The 15,331-nt window shown below is 43.8% G+C and overlaps 1 protein-coding gene across 3 annotated transcripts in view; it reads left to right on the forward strand.

The window, feature by feature from the left end:
• SLCO2B1 (solute carrier organic anion transporter family member 2B1) overlaps positions 1-15,331 on the forward strand; it is a 110,046-nt gene that overhangs the window by 83,081 nt on the left and 11,634 nt on the right. For all 3 annotated transcript variants that reach the window (XM_074980882.1, XM_074980892.1, XM_074980902.1), the window contains 2 exons: positions 4,067-4,259; positions 5,653-5,812. In XM_074980882.1, the coding sequence (XP_074836983.1) occupies positions 4,067-4,259; positions 5,653-5,812 (353 nt within the window). The remainder of the gene's footprint in view (positions 1-4,066; positions 4,260-5,652; positions 5,813-15,331) is intronic.

Raw genomic sequence — 15,331 nt, forward strand, 5'->3', positions numbered from 1 at the left:
TGCTGGACAAGAGAATTTATCAGTCTATGGAAGGTCAGTATGATCCAGCACACCATCAACATTGCCAACACAGCCACTGCTTACTGGGCTCTTAGAAGGCATCTAGTGGTGAAATAATAGCACAGAACACTGAGAGCCAGGACGGGTGACTGTAAACAATCTTAATGGGACCACAGGAAACTTGGTCATCTAGCTAACTCAAATCATGACAGATCACAGATGTTGCTCGACAAGAGAGTTCCGGATTAGAGTGTTTCAACCTGCAATGTCACTGTTTAGAACAACAGCACCTTTATTCACCCTCCACAGTCCATCAAGAGCACCCACATATTGACTTAAGCCATTATATTAAGAATTAAATAATGGGGCGTGTTTCAGCACAGATATCTGGAAAGCGTGTTAAATATACCAAGAGCCTGCATCCCTGGGAAGGGTTGTGCCTGAGAAGTAACTTAAATATTTTAAGAACGCTGAGCTTCTTCTTAGATGATTTATGGTTTTAAGGTCCAAAGAACATATTTTGATCTTACAGGTTGACCTCCTGCATAACACAGGCCTTAAGGTTTCTCCGCATGAGAAACTAGTGCCCAGCAAACTGAGGTGCAAATCCACAGTGCTGTAGTTTGCCAGGCACCCCTTAGCCATAGGACTCTGGCTCTGCATCCTAAAAATTCAGTACTGTGCTTTGATCGACTGCTATTTTAAACAGAACATTGAGGTTGTGGTTGCACCAGCCCAGATCTTCGAAATGGCCATGCAAATAGCCATTTTGAGGATTTGGGCTATTGTAGACGTATCCTTAGTGTCAAGTCTGGGTGTATGGCCAGTGAGCGTGCCACAGATTGTGCCAGGCTGGGAGATGTCAACTACCCAGGCATCTATTGGAAACATTAATACAGAAGGGCACAGATTCTCCAACAACTTCTTGGAATGTACTGTAGACTTTTTATTTTAATTTCAGAAGGTGGTGAAAGCTACTAGGGAATAGGCTGTTATAGATTTGATTTTGATGACTGGGGAGGAACTGGTTGAGAATTTGAAAGTGAAAGGCAGCTTGAGTGAAAGCGATCATGAAATGATTTGTGAATCTAAGGAGTGGTCGGAGAGAGAACAGCACAATAATGATAAGGGATTTCAAGAAGGCAGACTTTAGCACACAAGTGGATGGTAGATAAGATCCTTTGGGAAGCAAGTCTAAGGAGAAAAACCACTCAAGAAAGATGGCAGTTTCTCAGGAGACATGATTACGAGGTCACAAGAGCAAACTATCCTACTGTGTAGGAAAGAGTGGAAGTATGAAAGGAGACCATCCTTGTATAACCAAGAGATTTTTCAATTGTCTGAAACTCAGATAAGCAAAGTGGAAACTAGAGAAAATTCCAAAGAATGAATATAAACAACATGAGTGTGGTACAAATTTAGAAAGGACAAGGGATAAAAAGAGAGTAAACTTGCTGGAGCCATGAAAGGTAACATGAACATATCTTGTAAATACATTGCAAGAGGAAGACCAAGAACAGAGTAGGCCCATTATCATGGTGGGAGGATGACAATAATAGTAAACATGGAGATAGCAGAAGTGCTAAATGATATTTTTGTTTGAGTTTTCACCAAAGTGTTTAATAGTAATGAGCTATCTTACTTAATTAATGCTGGTAAAAATAATAGAGGATCTGAGGCTAACAGATGGAAAGAGCAAGTTAAAAATTACTTATTCAAGTTAGAAGTCTTCAAGCCACCGAGATCTGATTAAATACATCCTAGAAAACTCCAAGAGCTGACTGAGGATATATCAGAATCATTAATGATTAAATTTGAAAAGACATGGAAGTCAGGAGAGATTTGAGAGAACTGAAAAGGGGCAAAGGGTGCCCATCTATAAAAGAAGAGAAATAAGGACAACACAGGGAAGTATTGACTTGTTAACTTCAGCACGCAGAAAGATAATAGAGGAAATAATTAAGCAATCAGTTTGCAAACACCGAGAAGATCATAAGGTGATAAGCAACAGCCAGCATGGATGAGTCAAGAACAAACTGTGTCAAACCAACCTAACATCTTTCTTTGGCAGGATAACAAGTGTTGTAGATGGGAGAAGCAGTAGATATGGCATATCTTGGTGTTAGTAAGGCTTCCGGTACTCTCACATGACTTTCTCATAAACAAACTAGGGAAATAAAGCTTTGATGGAAGTAGAGTAAAGTGGTTGCATAACAGGTTGGACAACCATTCCCAGAGGCTACAGTTACACTGACCCAAACTGTCATCAGCAGTGTACAGATGAGAGGTCTCACTGACAGAGGCTGCTGCCAGGAGGAAAAAAGCAATGCAAATATGGTTCTGCTGGTGAAAACCCCTTTGCTGGCAGCCTCTTATGCCTGGAAAAACTCTGGCATAAGAGGCTCTCAACAAAGTTGGGGTTCCACTGGCAGAACCACAGTTACACTGCTCTTTACTACCAGCAGCAGCCTCTGTCGGCAAGTGAATGTGCAAATGAGCAGCTTTGCACTTTCAAGACTGCTGCTGGCAGTTTGGGTCAGTGTAACCATAGCCAGAGAGGAGCTATCAGTGGTCAACAGTCAAGCTGGAAGGACATATCAAGTGGGAGTCTTGCAAAGATCAGTTCTGGGCTTGGTTCTGTTCCCTATAGTCATCAACTGTTTGGATAATAGCAAAGAGCATAAATGTATAACGTTTTAAGATGATGCCAAGCTGGGAGGGGTTGCAATGCTTAGGACAGGATTAAAATTCACAATAATCTGAACAAACTGAAGAAAGGGTCTGAGCTAAACATAAGGAAATTCAAAAAGGACAAAGGCAAAGCATTCCTTTGGGAGGAACAACCAAGTGCACACATACGAAATGGGAAATGACTGTCTAGGAAGGAATACTGAAGAATGGATCTGGGAGTCACAGTGGAGCACAAGCTAATTATGAGTCAACAAGGTGACACTGTTGCAAAAAAAAAAACCCAAATATCATTTTTCAATGTAATAGATGGAATATAATAAGTGAGGCACAAGAAGCACTTCTTCTGCTCTGATCTGCACTGATTAGGCCTCCGCTGTAGTATTTTGTTCAGTTCTGAGTACCATATTTCAGGAAAGATGTAGAAACACTGGTGAAAGTGCAGAGTGGAGCAACAAAAATCATTAAAGATCTAAAAAACAACCCATGATGGAAGAAGAAGTAATGGGCTTAAATTGCAGGAAGGGTGATTTCAGTTGAACATTACCAAAGAACTTCCTGCCAGGGAAATTTCGATTTTTTTTTTTTTTGAAGAGAGTGAACACCAGAAGTAAATTGGTAATTCAGTAAGCATCTAAATAGCACCATAAACTGTATAAAAGTAGGGATCTGGTCTGACCTCGATTGTCCCCTGCTAATACATTCAAGGATCATCCTTGGTCTTTCAGCTAATGCTTCAGTCTAGGAGAGCATAATCAATAGGTTATCTGTCATGACTGCCAAGTCCTTTTCTTAGCCACTGCTTTCCAAAATACAGTCCCTCGCCTTGATGTATGATCTTAATTTAATTATACTAAAAAGGATGTGGCTTGGCTGAGCTCAGATTATCACGTGCTTCAAATGGCTTTGTGAAATTAACATGTCCTTTTCATTATTTATCACTCCACCAATCTTGTGTGTCACCTGCAAACATTTCCAGCAGTGATTTTATATTCTCTTCTAAGTCAGGGATAAGCATATCCAATAGCATGGGAACACAAACATTGTGTGCTGGTAGAAATTCTCCCACTGAATGGGGATTTCTCATAACTTAGAAGCTGGGTTCAGTCTTGGCTCTGACATGGATCTGTGGGGAGAGGCTGGACAAATGACTTCACTTTGTTTGTCCCTCTGTAAAATGGAGGTGTGATGCTTCCTTCCATAGTAAAGTGCTTTGAGCTCCACCGATGAGACGATAAGAACATAGAATTATTAGTCACAATGAGATGCGGAGATCTGTCGTTTAGCCTTGAATCCATGTACTGTGTGCAGCACTGAGTGGAAGGTGCTGAAATATTATCACTGGCATTTGTATCTCTCTCTCGCTCTTGTTCCCAAGGTTCTGTGAACATCCCTGGGGCAATGGTTGGAATCGTGGTGGGTGGAGCCATCATGAAGAAGTTCCAAATGACTCTGAAGCAGTGTGGCGGCATGTGTGTCCTTGGCATGCTCCTCTGTGTCATTTTTGCCCTTCCCCTCCTCTTCCTGGGCTGCCCTACTCACAAAGTCGCTGGCCTTAACTACAGGAGAAGGTACCACTCGTAAATTTAGACCACACTTTTAGCCTTCTGACATACTTTCATTGACTGACTGATTTATAAAATATCGTTTCCCAGGTGCACTCCACAAAGTTTAGATATAAATTACTGCTCCCCCTACCCATGCATAAGAATGGTCACACTGGGTGAGACCAAAGGTCCATGTAGCCAAAGTATCCTGTCTTCCAACAGAGGCCAAGGCCAGGTGCCCCAGAGGGAGTGAGCAGAACAGGTAATCACAAAAGCAATTCCCCTCCTGACATCCATGTCCAACCTCTGACAGACAGAGGCTAGGGACACCATTCCTACCTATCCTGGCTAGTAACCGTTGAGGCACCTAACCTTCATGAATTTATCTAGTTCTTTTTTGAACTTTGTTAAAGTCTGGGTCTTCATAACCTCCTCTCGCCGGGAGTTCCACAGGTCTATTGTGTGCTGTGGAAGAAAAACTTCCTTTTGTTAGTTTTAAATCTGTTACCTACCTATTAATTTAAGTTGATGACCTCTAGTTTGTTTGTTATGGGAACAAGTAAATAACTTGCGCAAAAAAAAATGTGGGGTGTGTGTGTGTGTGATTGTTTCTGGGAGTTGGGAAAGGGAAAAGCTATTGCCTTACTTGAAAAGGTTAACGGTCACTGAACGATGCTGAAGGTAACGCTGATTATGTTTGTGAATTAAGATAGTGAATCTGCTATAGTGATAAGGCTAATGAATTTTCAGATGACTGGAAATTTATCCATGAAAACATCACAAACCCCACAAGTTTAATGAATTTTCTCACAAATAATCCAGAATCAAAAATTCATACTGGAAAATGCTTGGCTCATCATTTACTATCTCAGAATATATCTAGATGTCAACATGGAGAAAAATAAATAATGGTCACCTTTCCGTATATTGAAATGCGAACAGATCTTTACACCCTGTAAAGAAAAAGAAACCCCACGTAGGGTCAAATTTTGACCATTCATTGTGTGGACTTTAGAGCAAAAGAAAACTGTTTACACATAATGATACTAAAGAAGAAAATATTAATTCTGAATTGGCAATGTTTTACTTGTACATATGCCTGATGTGATGCCATTAGTTCTCCTGAGCCCCTAACTTCCACTTGCATGGGTTGCTAAAGGAAAAATATAATGCACAAATATTAGTGGCTGCATCCTTTGACTGTTTATGGCCAGACTTTCAAATTTTTGAGGATTTGTTTGTAGAAGTACAAGAATTAATCCATGTTAAACTATATTTTCTGTAGTTTTGGCAAGGCCCACAAATGCACATTCAGCATTAAGTAAGCTCCTGTTCTCTAATATCTATGCACATATGGTATCCTATATAAACCCACAATTTATGTATTAATATAGTCATATCTTTCCTTCTACTATAGCTCTGACGGTGGACAGCACTCTTTTGAGTGTAACAGTAAATGCAACTGTCTCGATAAGGCCTACAACCCTATTTGTGGGGCTGATGGCATTGAATACATCTCCCCCTGTTTTGCTGGCTGTGAAGTTGTAAACTCTGATGTGGTGGAAAATAAAGTTCTGGTGAGTAAAGTTTGTTTTTTTCTTTGCTCAGCATTAAAGCCCTGAGTTGGCACTGCTAATGAGTAAGAGTGCAACGATCAATTCTGATCGTTCAGTGATGATATGTAGATCAGTTGTGTGGCAATAAAGTCTTTCACCAGATCTACATAAAGAGTTAGGCTGAACCAGCTCTCCCTGAGCAGTGTACAACCTGGCCCCTGGTGCAGACTGTGCTCTGCTGATGGGACAATCCTTTTATTACCCAGCTATCGAACTAACTACAGTAATGAGAGAGCCTCTTCTGTCACTAGTGAGTATCTGTGCTGAAGTGCTACAGAGGTATAGCAGAAGTGATGCAGTTGTTTTGTTACAGTGGTTTATCTCTCTTTATTGTGAATTGGTGGTAAGCTCTCACATGCCTCTTAGATGCCTTTGCTTTGCTTTGCTTCTGAAAGTAGTGCTGATTGAGGAGGAATGAAAAGTCCCAGGAAACTTCTGGCAGAGTTGGACAAGTGTCCTTTTCACAGAAGCTTTCATCATGGTTGGCACTCAGTTCTCGTGGCTATCTTAGCAGAGAGGCCAGAGATTCCATGGGCACAGCAACTGAGTTGGCCTTGCATTCTGAGAGGTCATCTAGGCCAAGACACAGCCATCTGGGTGAGGAAGCCTGCCTTTGTGGTGCCTGTGCTGAACCAGTCTAAGGATGGACAGAGAAATACATGCCATTGCTTTGCTCCAGCACTAAAGGCCTGATCTAGCTCAGAGTGACCTCATAAGAAGATGGCTCAGACCCTACAAGTCACTTCACTCTTAATGCACACTAAGTCATTTTACTGGCATGTTTTTGGAGCAGTGATGGAAGATATTGCTTCACACTACAATGACATGATCTGCCATAAAAATGTAGATACAAGCAATTCATCCATGAGATTGTAAGAGCGTGAAAAGTTTAATTTTTCTACAGTGATGATGATCTGAGCCAATAAGCCCAAATCATCAATAAGCATGTGACCTCTCAGCAGTCATTGGCAGCTACAGTATCTTATTCTCACCCAATAGTTCTTGGATAGTCAGAATTACCCTACTCACTGCTCAAAGCCTGAAATCAGTGACATATGGACTAGACTAGACTCTACTGAGCAGAAAAGAATTAAATCTAAAATGTTCTCATACCCACCCCACACAGCTCCTTCTCCTTTCTCTTGTGATGTGATGTGATCACAACCAACACATAACAAATCCATCTTTCAGAAATCTCAGCCCAAGCACTGATGCCCAGTTCCCAGGGAACAACTCTGCCACAAGGAATTAAGACAAAATGAAAATTCTCCTGCTCTTGCAATAGCATCAACCAGAAAAAACTACACTAAAAACTAACCATGGTGGAGCATTGCAGCAGAGACCAAACAGGGATTAAATGCAAAAAAACGAGCTGTAGGCTGTTTGTAACAGTGCCCTCTAGGGAATCCTCTCATCACAATGTAATTCCCTAGGCAGGGACTAACTGTCTCCTTATTATTCGAATACTCAGGGTGACAACGTTTAAACTGACTGTTGTCTCTATCACAGTGCTTGCTACTGGTGTTGCTATAGCTCAGAAGAGGCGGCAGGGTTAGCTAGAAGCAATTAATCACTTTTCTGCTAGGGGATGATGAACATGTGGGTAGTAATTACAAGGCTACTGGCACAAGTGGAATAAGTAAGTGGGAGAAACAGGACTCAGGGTGAGAAGGTTAGTGGGGCACTCCCTGAGGGATGGCTCATTGGTTAGTGCATTGGTCCTATCAACCCAGGTTTGTGAGGTCAAGCCTTGAGGTGGCCTTTCAAGGGTCTGGAGTGGCTTAGTTTTTTAATTAAAAAAAAATCAGTGAGGGGTGGTGCTAGGTCCTGCTGTGAGTGCAGGGGACTGGACTTGATGACCTCTTGAGGTCCCTTCCAGCTCTGTGGGATACCTATAAGGAGAAGAGCTGAGTGGGAAGCTGCAATAGGCCCAAGTCCATAACTGAAAGCATCTGATGGAAATTGCCATATTTTGATTTTTAATTTTCCCTTCTCTGATGCCACCAGTGGGGCAGCATAGCATGGGGTATATGGGGCACTGGACTGGGAGCCAGAGAAATGGGTTCTGTTTCTGGCTCTGTCATTCATCTGCTCCAGACTTGGCAAGTCACCTTGGTGAGAGTAATTCTTCCTGCAATTTAAGCCCATGACCTCTTCTTCTTCTTAATTCAGTGTGCTGTGCTTTTGTTTCTTCTCCTGTCCTTTATCTGTCAGGTTCATTTGGAGACAGTCTTTTACTACGTAGGTTTACAGAGCCGAACGCAACAAGGCCCAAAACTAAGCTAGATCATCTGGACGGTCCCACAATACAAATAAATTATCTTAAACATGACAGCATTTTAAAAATCAAATAAATAAATAATGCAGAACATTACAACTCCATTATAAAGAAATAGTGTTACCCCTCATCCTCCACTGTGTACACACACTGCCTCACATGGGCTGCATTTACACCCTTTTTGATGGCATTCCTTTCAACAAACTTTCTACCAGTGCATACGCCCAGCTATGGGTTTAAGTTGATATTTGTTCCTTGCAGGATCACTGGCTATGTCTAGATATCTGGTATCCCCCAATAGCTACTCCAGGTCTTTGACATGCACCCATCATTTTGAAATATTTTTTGAAATAACAGGTATGCTATTTTGGCATGCCCATAGGAGGAGGAGGAGGAGGGATGCCTCGAAATAGGGCATTATTTCGACATTTGGCGCTGCCAAAATAACCTATTTTGAACTACACTTGAAATAAGCTGTGCAAATTGCATGGCTACTTTTGAGTTTAGGCTGTTGTGTAGACATAGCTACTGTGTCCTGGCCCCAGCATCCTTTGACCCAGAAAGCCTTCAAACCCTTTTACATTCTGGGTTGCTGCTCAGAAGGCCCACCCACTTATTACTGGTATTACAAGAGAATCCAGATGGCTCAAATACAATCAGGGCCTCATTATATTGGGTGCTGTGCAAACCCATGAGCAACCACCATTTATCAAAGCCAGAAATATCATTTCCTGCAGCACATAGGTGGAGGTAGTGGTATTTAGGCCTCCCTCCAACATGGTGTATATCTTGACCCTGTTCAGCTTGGGAGATCTTCAGAACTTCAAGGCATGGGCTATGTCATACTCAGGTCATGGGCTATCTCTAGTGCCCAGTGCTGCACCAGCACATCATGAATTGGGCACTGCAATTGTGACAATGAGATGAGTGCAAATAATGCTATGGCTACCAAAACTGAGCTACACTCCTAACACTTATTAAGTTTGCAGATGATACCAAGCTGGGAGGGGTTGCAACTTCTTTGGAGGATAGGGTCATAATTCAAAAGGATCTGGATAAATTGGAGAAATGAGCTGAGGTAAACAGGATGAAGTTTAATAAGGACAAATGCAAAGTGCTCCACTTAGGAAGGAACAATCAGTGTCACACATACAGAATGGGAAAGGACTGCCTAGGAATGAGTACAGCAGAAAGGGATCTAGGGGTTATAGTGGACCACAAGCTAAATATGAGTCAACAGTGTGATGCTGTTGCGAAAAAGGCAAACGTGATTCTAGGATGCATTAACAGGTGTGTTGTGAACAAGACACGAGAAGTCATTCTCCCGCTCTACTCTGCACTGGTTAGGCCTCAGCTGGAGTATTGTGTCCAGTTCTGGGCACCACAGTTCAGGAAGGATGTGGAGAAATTGGAGAGGGTCCAGAGGAGAGCAACGAGAATGATCAAAGGTCTAGAGAACATGACCTATGAAGAAAGGCTGAAAGAATTGGGCTTGTTTAGTTTAGAAAAGAGAAGGTTGATGGGGGACATGATAGCAGTTTTCAGGTATCTAAAAGGGTGTCATAAGGCAGAAGGAGGCAACTTGTTCTTCCTTGCCTCTGAGGATAGAACAAGAGGCAATGGACTGAAATTGCAGCAGGGGAGGTTCAGGTTGGACATTAGGAAAAAGTTCCTAACTGTCAGGGTGATCAAACACTGGGATGGTCTAGAAAGTGCTTGGTCCTGCCATGAGGGTGGGGGGCTAGACTCAAGGGCCTCTCGAGGTCCCTTCCAGTCCTACTCTTCTATGATTCTATGATTCTGTGGCTACAAAAGAGTTACTCCCCAGCTCTCCACAGAACTTCAGTTGTTTTATTTTGGATTTACCATAGTCCCTGTGACTAGCTCCTGTTTCCTGAATATTAAAATGAAGTCCCATCTGTCACGCAGAGAGAGGAAACTTGTCCAGCTTCTTGTTAGCCTAGATAACAGAGTTTGCTGTACTGCAGCCACTCAAGACACAAAGTCATACTGACAGAAGCACAGATAGCACCGAACTTTACTCATCCCACATCCCAACAGCAGGACATTGTAGTTGTTGGTTTCAACTCTCTGCTTGGAGAAATGGCTAAATTGCTGGAAGAAACAAAATCGAGGTTGTTATATTTTTTGGTATTCTCAAAAAAGGAGCTTCCATGGCTGTAATTACGTTTTTATTACTACCCCATTTTCAGTCTTGCTGTGTATGAGGCTGTGGCACTGTGGTGCCTTTTATGTCCTGTCTCCCGCACTATTGTAGTTGTAAGACCTTCGCCTGTGTCTGGGGCTGGAAGCCATTTATTCTCAGAGTTGCTGGGGCCTGGTTCAGAGGAGCCACAAGCACAAGACTCCCTGCAAGGGCATTTATTTCCTTCCTTCTGCTTTTTTTCCCTACTGTAAGATAAATACCCTCACAGGCGAACAGTGTATGGTTTGCTGTGTGTGTATGGAAGCATAAACCTAGTTTGCATCACAGCTACTTATACGTTGCCCAAACTGAAGGCTACACTGACATACTGTCAAGGGCCAGAGGACCACTACCCCGCTCCTCACCTGGAGCATATTACATTCACGTTTTCCACTTGGGGTGTGGTCTGCAGGGAATACAGGCCCCACTGTGCAGTGTTCATCTTGAAATGAGTGACCTTCTACCAGGCCAGACTAGAGCACCATATGCTGGGCCCTATAATTCCTCAGGCTTCACTGCTCTAGGGAAAGATGAGAGTGACCCTCCCATCATCACCTATGGCCAATGTGTTATGGGCTATTTAGAATGTAAGGATATAACCACACCCAGGAACAGTAGGTTGAACTGTTTAACAGAGTTCCAAGGGCAAGACATACTCTGAAGAAACCGGTGTGAGGTACGTTTGCCAATGTGTGATGATGATGGTGGCACTGATACTGCTTGGTAGCTGAAGGACTTTTTGTGCTGGAGCTGGGGTGGGGTGGGGTGGGGTGAATAGAAACAGCTCTTTGTAGTATTCAGAGACACAGTACAGTATTCACTACCTGGGGACTAGGGACACTAGGCCTTAACCAACCTTTGCATTCTCCCAATCCAGGGCTGCTCCAGAGCCCACAGAGGCCCTAAGCAGAAATTAAACAGGCCTGGGCACCAGATGAAGTTAGAATAGCCTCCTGGAGCTGCCTCATAGGCTGCAGCACTGCCTGGAATCTCCTTGTTCAAAGGTCCGTCTTCTGCCTCCAACATACTCCATACATCAGGGCTTGTGAGTGGTCCTCAGAAGATAACTTTATGGTTGTCTTCTGCAGCCAGTTGCTGCATGGAAGAAATTCTGTGCCTGCTTTCTGTGGGACTTTTAGGGCACTGTATGTCATTCTGGCCCTTTTACATGATGTATGGGGATGAGATAAGGCTCTAACCCTTTGAGAGGTGCTCTTATGGTATGTGCTAGTACCAGTAATGCCTGTACAGGAAGACCTCCAGATACATTTTCACGTGTAACTTAATGCATGTTCCCAGAACTGAGAGTTTAGTGGGCCATCTCCCACTGTGCTGCCTCACTTACACACTCTGTATAGACAAGCTGAGCCTGACTCAGGCAAGGAAGATGAGTTTCCTCCATGGACAGAAAAAGCAACTAACCTTTAAATACCAGCAAGTCCCAGCTAGCAAAAAAGAAAAAAAAAAGAATGCATGGCTTGATGTGAATCACTTTCACATCTGAGAACACAATTGCCAGAGATTACTGCTGATTAATATTATTTGACATCCAGTAATGGAAGAATTTGTGGTTGGCCGCCTTCCAGAACAGGAGTCGGGCTGCTGCTATTCACAGGCAAAACCCACAGAGCTGGTTTCAGATGTTTGGTGAAGTTCTTTATTGAACTGTGACTGTGAAATATGTTCTGATGACAGAGTTTTCTAAACAAGGGTTTATGTACTCTGACAAGGCTCCCAAAAGCAGCTCTGTGATGTGTTAAAAACACCTTCCTTTACAGTTTCAGAGAGGTAGCCGTGTTAGTCTGTATCTTCAAAAACAAGAAGTCCTGTGGCAACTTATAGGCTAACATATTTTGGAGCATAAGCTTTCATGGGCACTCACTTATGCTCCAAAATATCTGTTAGTCTATAAGGTGCCACAGAACTTCTTGTTGTTCTCGAGGACACAGAGTGACATGGCTACCTCTCTGATACCTGTTGTGCTAAATTAACACAGGTGGAGCAACAGCCAGGCCCCCAAGAGTATACAGTCTCACTCGGCAAGATAACAGCACACAATCCAAATGCCAGAGGTACATTAGTCACACTCTACACTCACTAAATACATGCTAATGCATTTTATTGCTGGTTTCTGCCCTGCTGTATGACATCTGCTTCTTTTCTAAACAAATGCAGCTGGCCCAGATGGAAATGCCTCTTGTGCTCATGGTCAACACTGGCACCATACATAGTATCAGAGAGGTAGTCATGTTAGTCTGTATCTTCAAAAAAAACAAGAAGTCCTGTGGCACCTTATAGACTAGCAGATATGTTGGAGCATAAGCTGTCGTGGGCAAAGACCCTCTTCTTCAGATGACAAAGTGGGTCTTTGCCCAGGCAAGCTTATGTTCCAAAGTATCTGTTAGTCTATAAGGTGCCACAGGACTTCTTGTTGTTCTCAAAGATACAGCATAACACAGCTACCTCTCTGCTACTTATTCAAAGCAGTTTCCTCACCACCTGTTCTTTCAGTGTGGCTGGCCAGGCCTTAGCCTGAATCTAACACAGAGCTCAAAGCACCTGGGTTTTTGTCTCTTCAGGAGAGGAATGCCAAATGGCTTTTTCTCTCTGCTCAGACCCTCGAGGTTTAGTTTTGTGTTCCAAAGCTTGCTGTGACCCACCAATAGCTGACACAAAATGTTAATTTTTGAAGGCTCTTCTCCCTGCCATGATAGTTAAGTGCTGTCTCCTCAGTTGCTAGTTTGTGGGCTTTCACTGAGTTTTTTGTAAATGTACTTCCATTGTCCCCTTGCTCAGTCTATACTGGTGATGCATTCAAGCAGGCAGGACCACATTCCTTTGTCTAGGGCAGGATGACTTAAAACATATCTGCCAAATGCATTTTAAGGATATACTTCCTGGCCATATTTATAATTTTCTATATAGTACCCGTACATACATCACACAGTAGTGTTAATGACCATCGTGTTACCTTTTCACATTTACTTTGCATAGCATCTTTTAGATGCTGATTATAACAATGGTGAGTTGGAGAACCCTGAGCTGGTCAGACCAGGTGAGACTCACTGCTAGATACAAGGAGCTCCTTGCCCTCAGCACTGGAATGCTCTGAGGATCACAGTAGGTTTGTTATGGTTCCCTCTGGTCAGTTCAGCTCCTCCCGCACTCCAGCACTGGCTCTTACAAACCGCTGCCCCATTACCTTGTTGGTGGGGACGGCATGGAGCCACTTGAAGATGGTGCCAAGAAGCTCGCATGTGGTCATGTGGCGCAGAGAGCCGCTCTGGGTGGCAGGCATCAGGCAGGAGAGCAGAGGAGCCAGCCAGCTGTCCACACATGCAGCATGGAAGAATGCAGGAGCACAAGAGCAAAATTTCCTCTAACTGCAACCCATTGCAACTAGGCAGTCACCTGTGACTTGGACTTGATCTGTGCCTAAGGACAGGCTGGGCTTAAGCTGGGTCTATAGACTTCCACTTTCTCAACAAAACTTTTGTCGTTCATGGGTGCTTAACTTCCCCCGACCCCCTCCAAGCAACACAAATTTTCAGCAGCAAGTGCGCAGGTGAACACTGCTTTATCAGCAGAAATGCTTGTCAAGGATGGAAGCGTTTTGTCAGCAAAAATGCCAACTGTGCTCAAACATGCCGCCTTGAAGTGACAGGTCTGTTTGGACACAATCGTGTCTCTAAAAGTTGTGTAGTGTTGACACACCCTGAGAGAGGATTATGTGATAAAGTGTAGGTACCATCCAGGCCCATGCTGGCAAGCAGGAGGCTAATGAAGACCTGTGTGCCTGGCTGGCCCTGCTCCACTACATCTGTGGCAGATGTCAGGAGCATAGAGAAAAAATTGAAGGGAGGAAACCAGGTCAGTGGGGCTGACCAGGAAAGGGAGCAGAGCTCTGCTTCTCTTTGGGGCTGGAATTCTGCTTTCAGCTAAGTACCTGTGACAGCTTACTGCTAGACAAACCTCCCACTGAATAAGAGACTGGTCCCAGGAAGACTGGCTACACCCACTGGCTACATGCAAACAAGCCCTGAATGGAAGAACGCCAAAGCTGCCTCACTCAAGCCTGTTTTTCAGTCAGTAGTGTTTGCTTCTTTTTGGACTTCAGTCCCCAGCAAGGGTGGCACTCAAAGCGCTTTGGCATTGCACCCTTCAGTGGGGACAACTGACCCCTGGAAAACCGCAACTGGGATTGTGCGGTAGTGCCCAATTGAGCCACAAGGAGTCACCACAAAGGAAGACCCTGTCACACAGCGACTTACAGTCTCCAGTCAAGACTTCTTCTAGAACCTGTCCTCTGGCAAGACCACAGCTTGCTACCTACTAACAGCTCTGGAATAGCTCGTTCCGCTCAAGGTGATGTCGGGGAGCCTGCACGACGGCTGCATGTGCTGTAGTTGTTTTGTGAATAAACTTTTCAGTCAGAGGCTGTAAATCCAGCCCCTTTCGGAAGCTCTCCCTTCATTCCCTGTGCTTAATGATCTATATTTTAAAAAACAAGCTCCCTATAAAAACAAGCCAGTGGTGACTACACACAGAGAAACTGGAAAAAGTCAATGTCCCAGGCCCACAATCTGTTCTCTTGGTGAAGAACATGCTGGTTATTTTTGTCCCTCTCTCCTCCACTTTCAGGTTCTGCATTCCCCCTCCCAGAGCTTTCTCCTTTAATATTTAATTGAGTCTGGGCTTAGTGAGAGCAAGTGATTAATGGCTAGAACCAGGCCCAGTGGGAACAGTGAGGCAACTCTCCCAAAGTTACCCACTCCAGGCCTGCTAGCTCTCTTCCACCCTGAGCTGCGGGAGTCTTGTTCACTCCCCAGGCCTGCACACAGACTGACAGCTGCGCTGCATCAGTGCATCTGAGATCTATTCCTCTTCCGTTGGTTTGGCTCAGACACGAGACGAGACCTGAACAAGAGGTGCCCGTCCATGCTCCAGGAGCAGAGATGGAAATTAATAGGAGCAAATTCATGCCATTATCGCATAT

Source organism: Carettochelys insculpta, chromosome 1, assembly GCF_033958435.1.
Source record: "Carettochelys insculpta isolate YL-2023 chromosome 1, ASM3395843v1, whole genome shotgun sequence".
Taxonomy (NCBI): Eukaryota; Metazoa; Chordata; order Testudines; family Carettochelyidae; genus Carettochelys; species Carettochelys insculpta.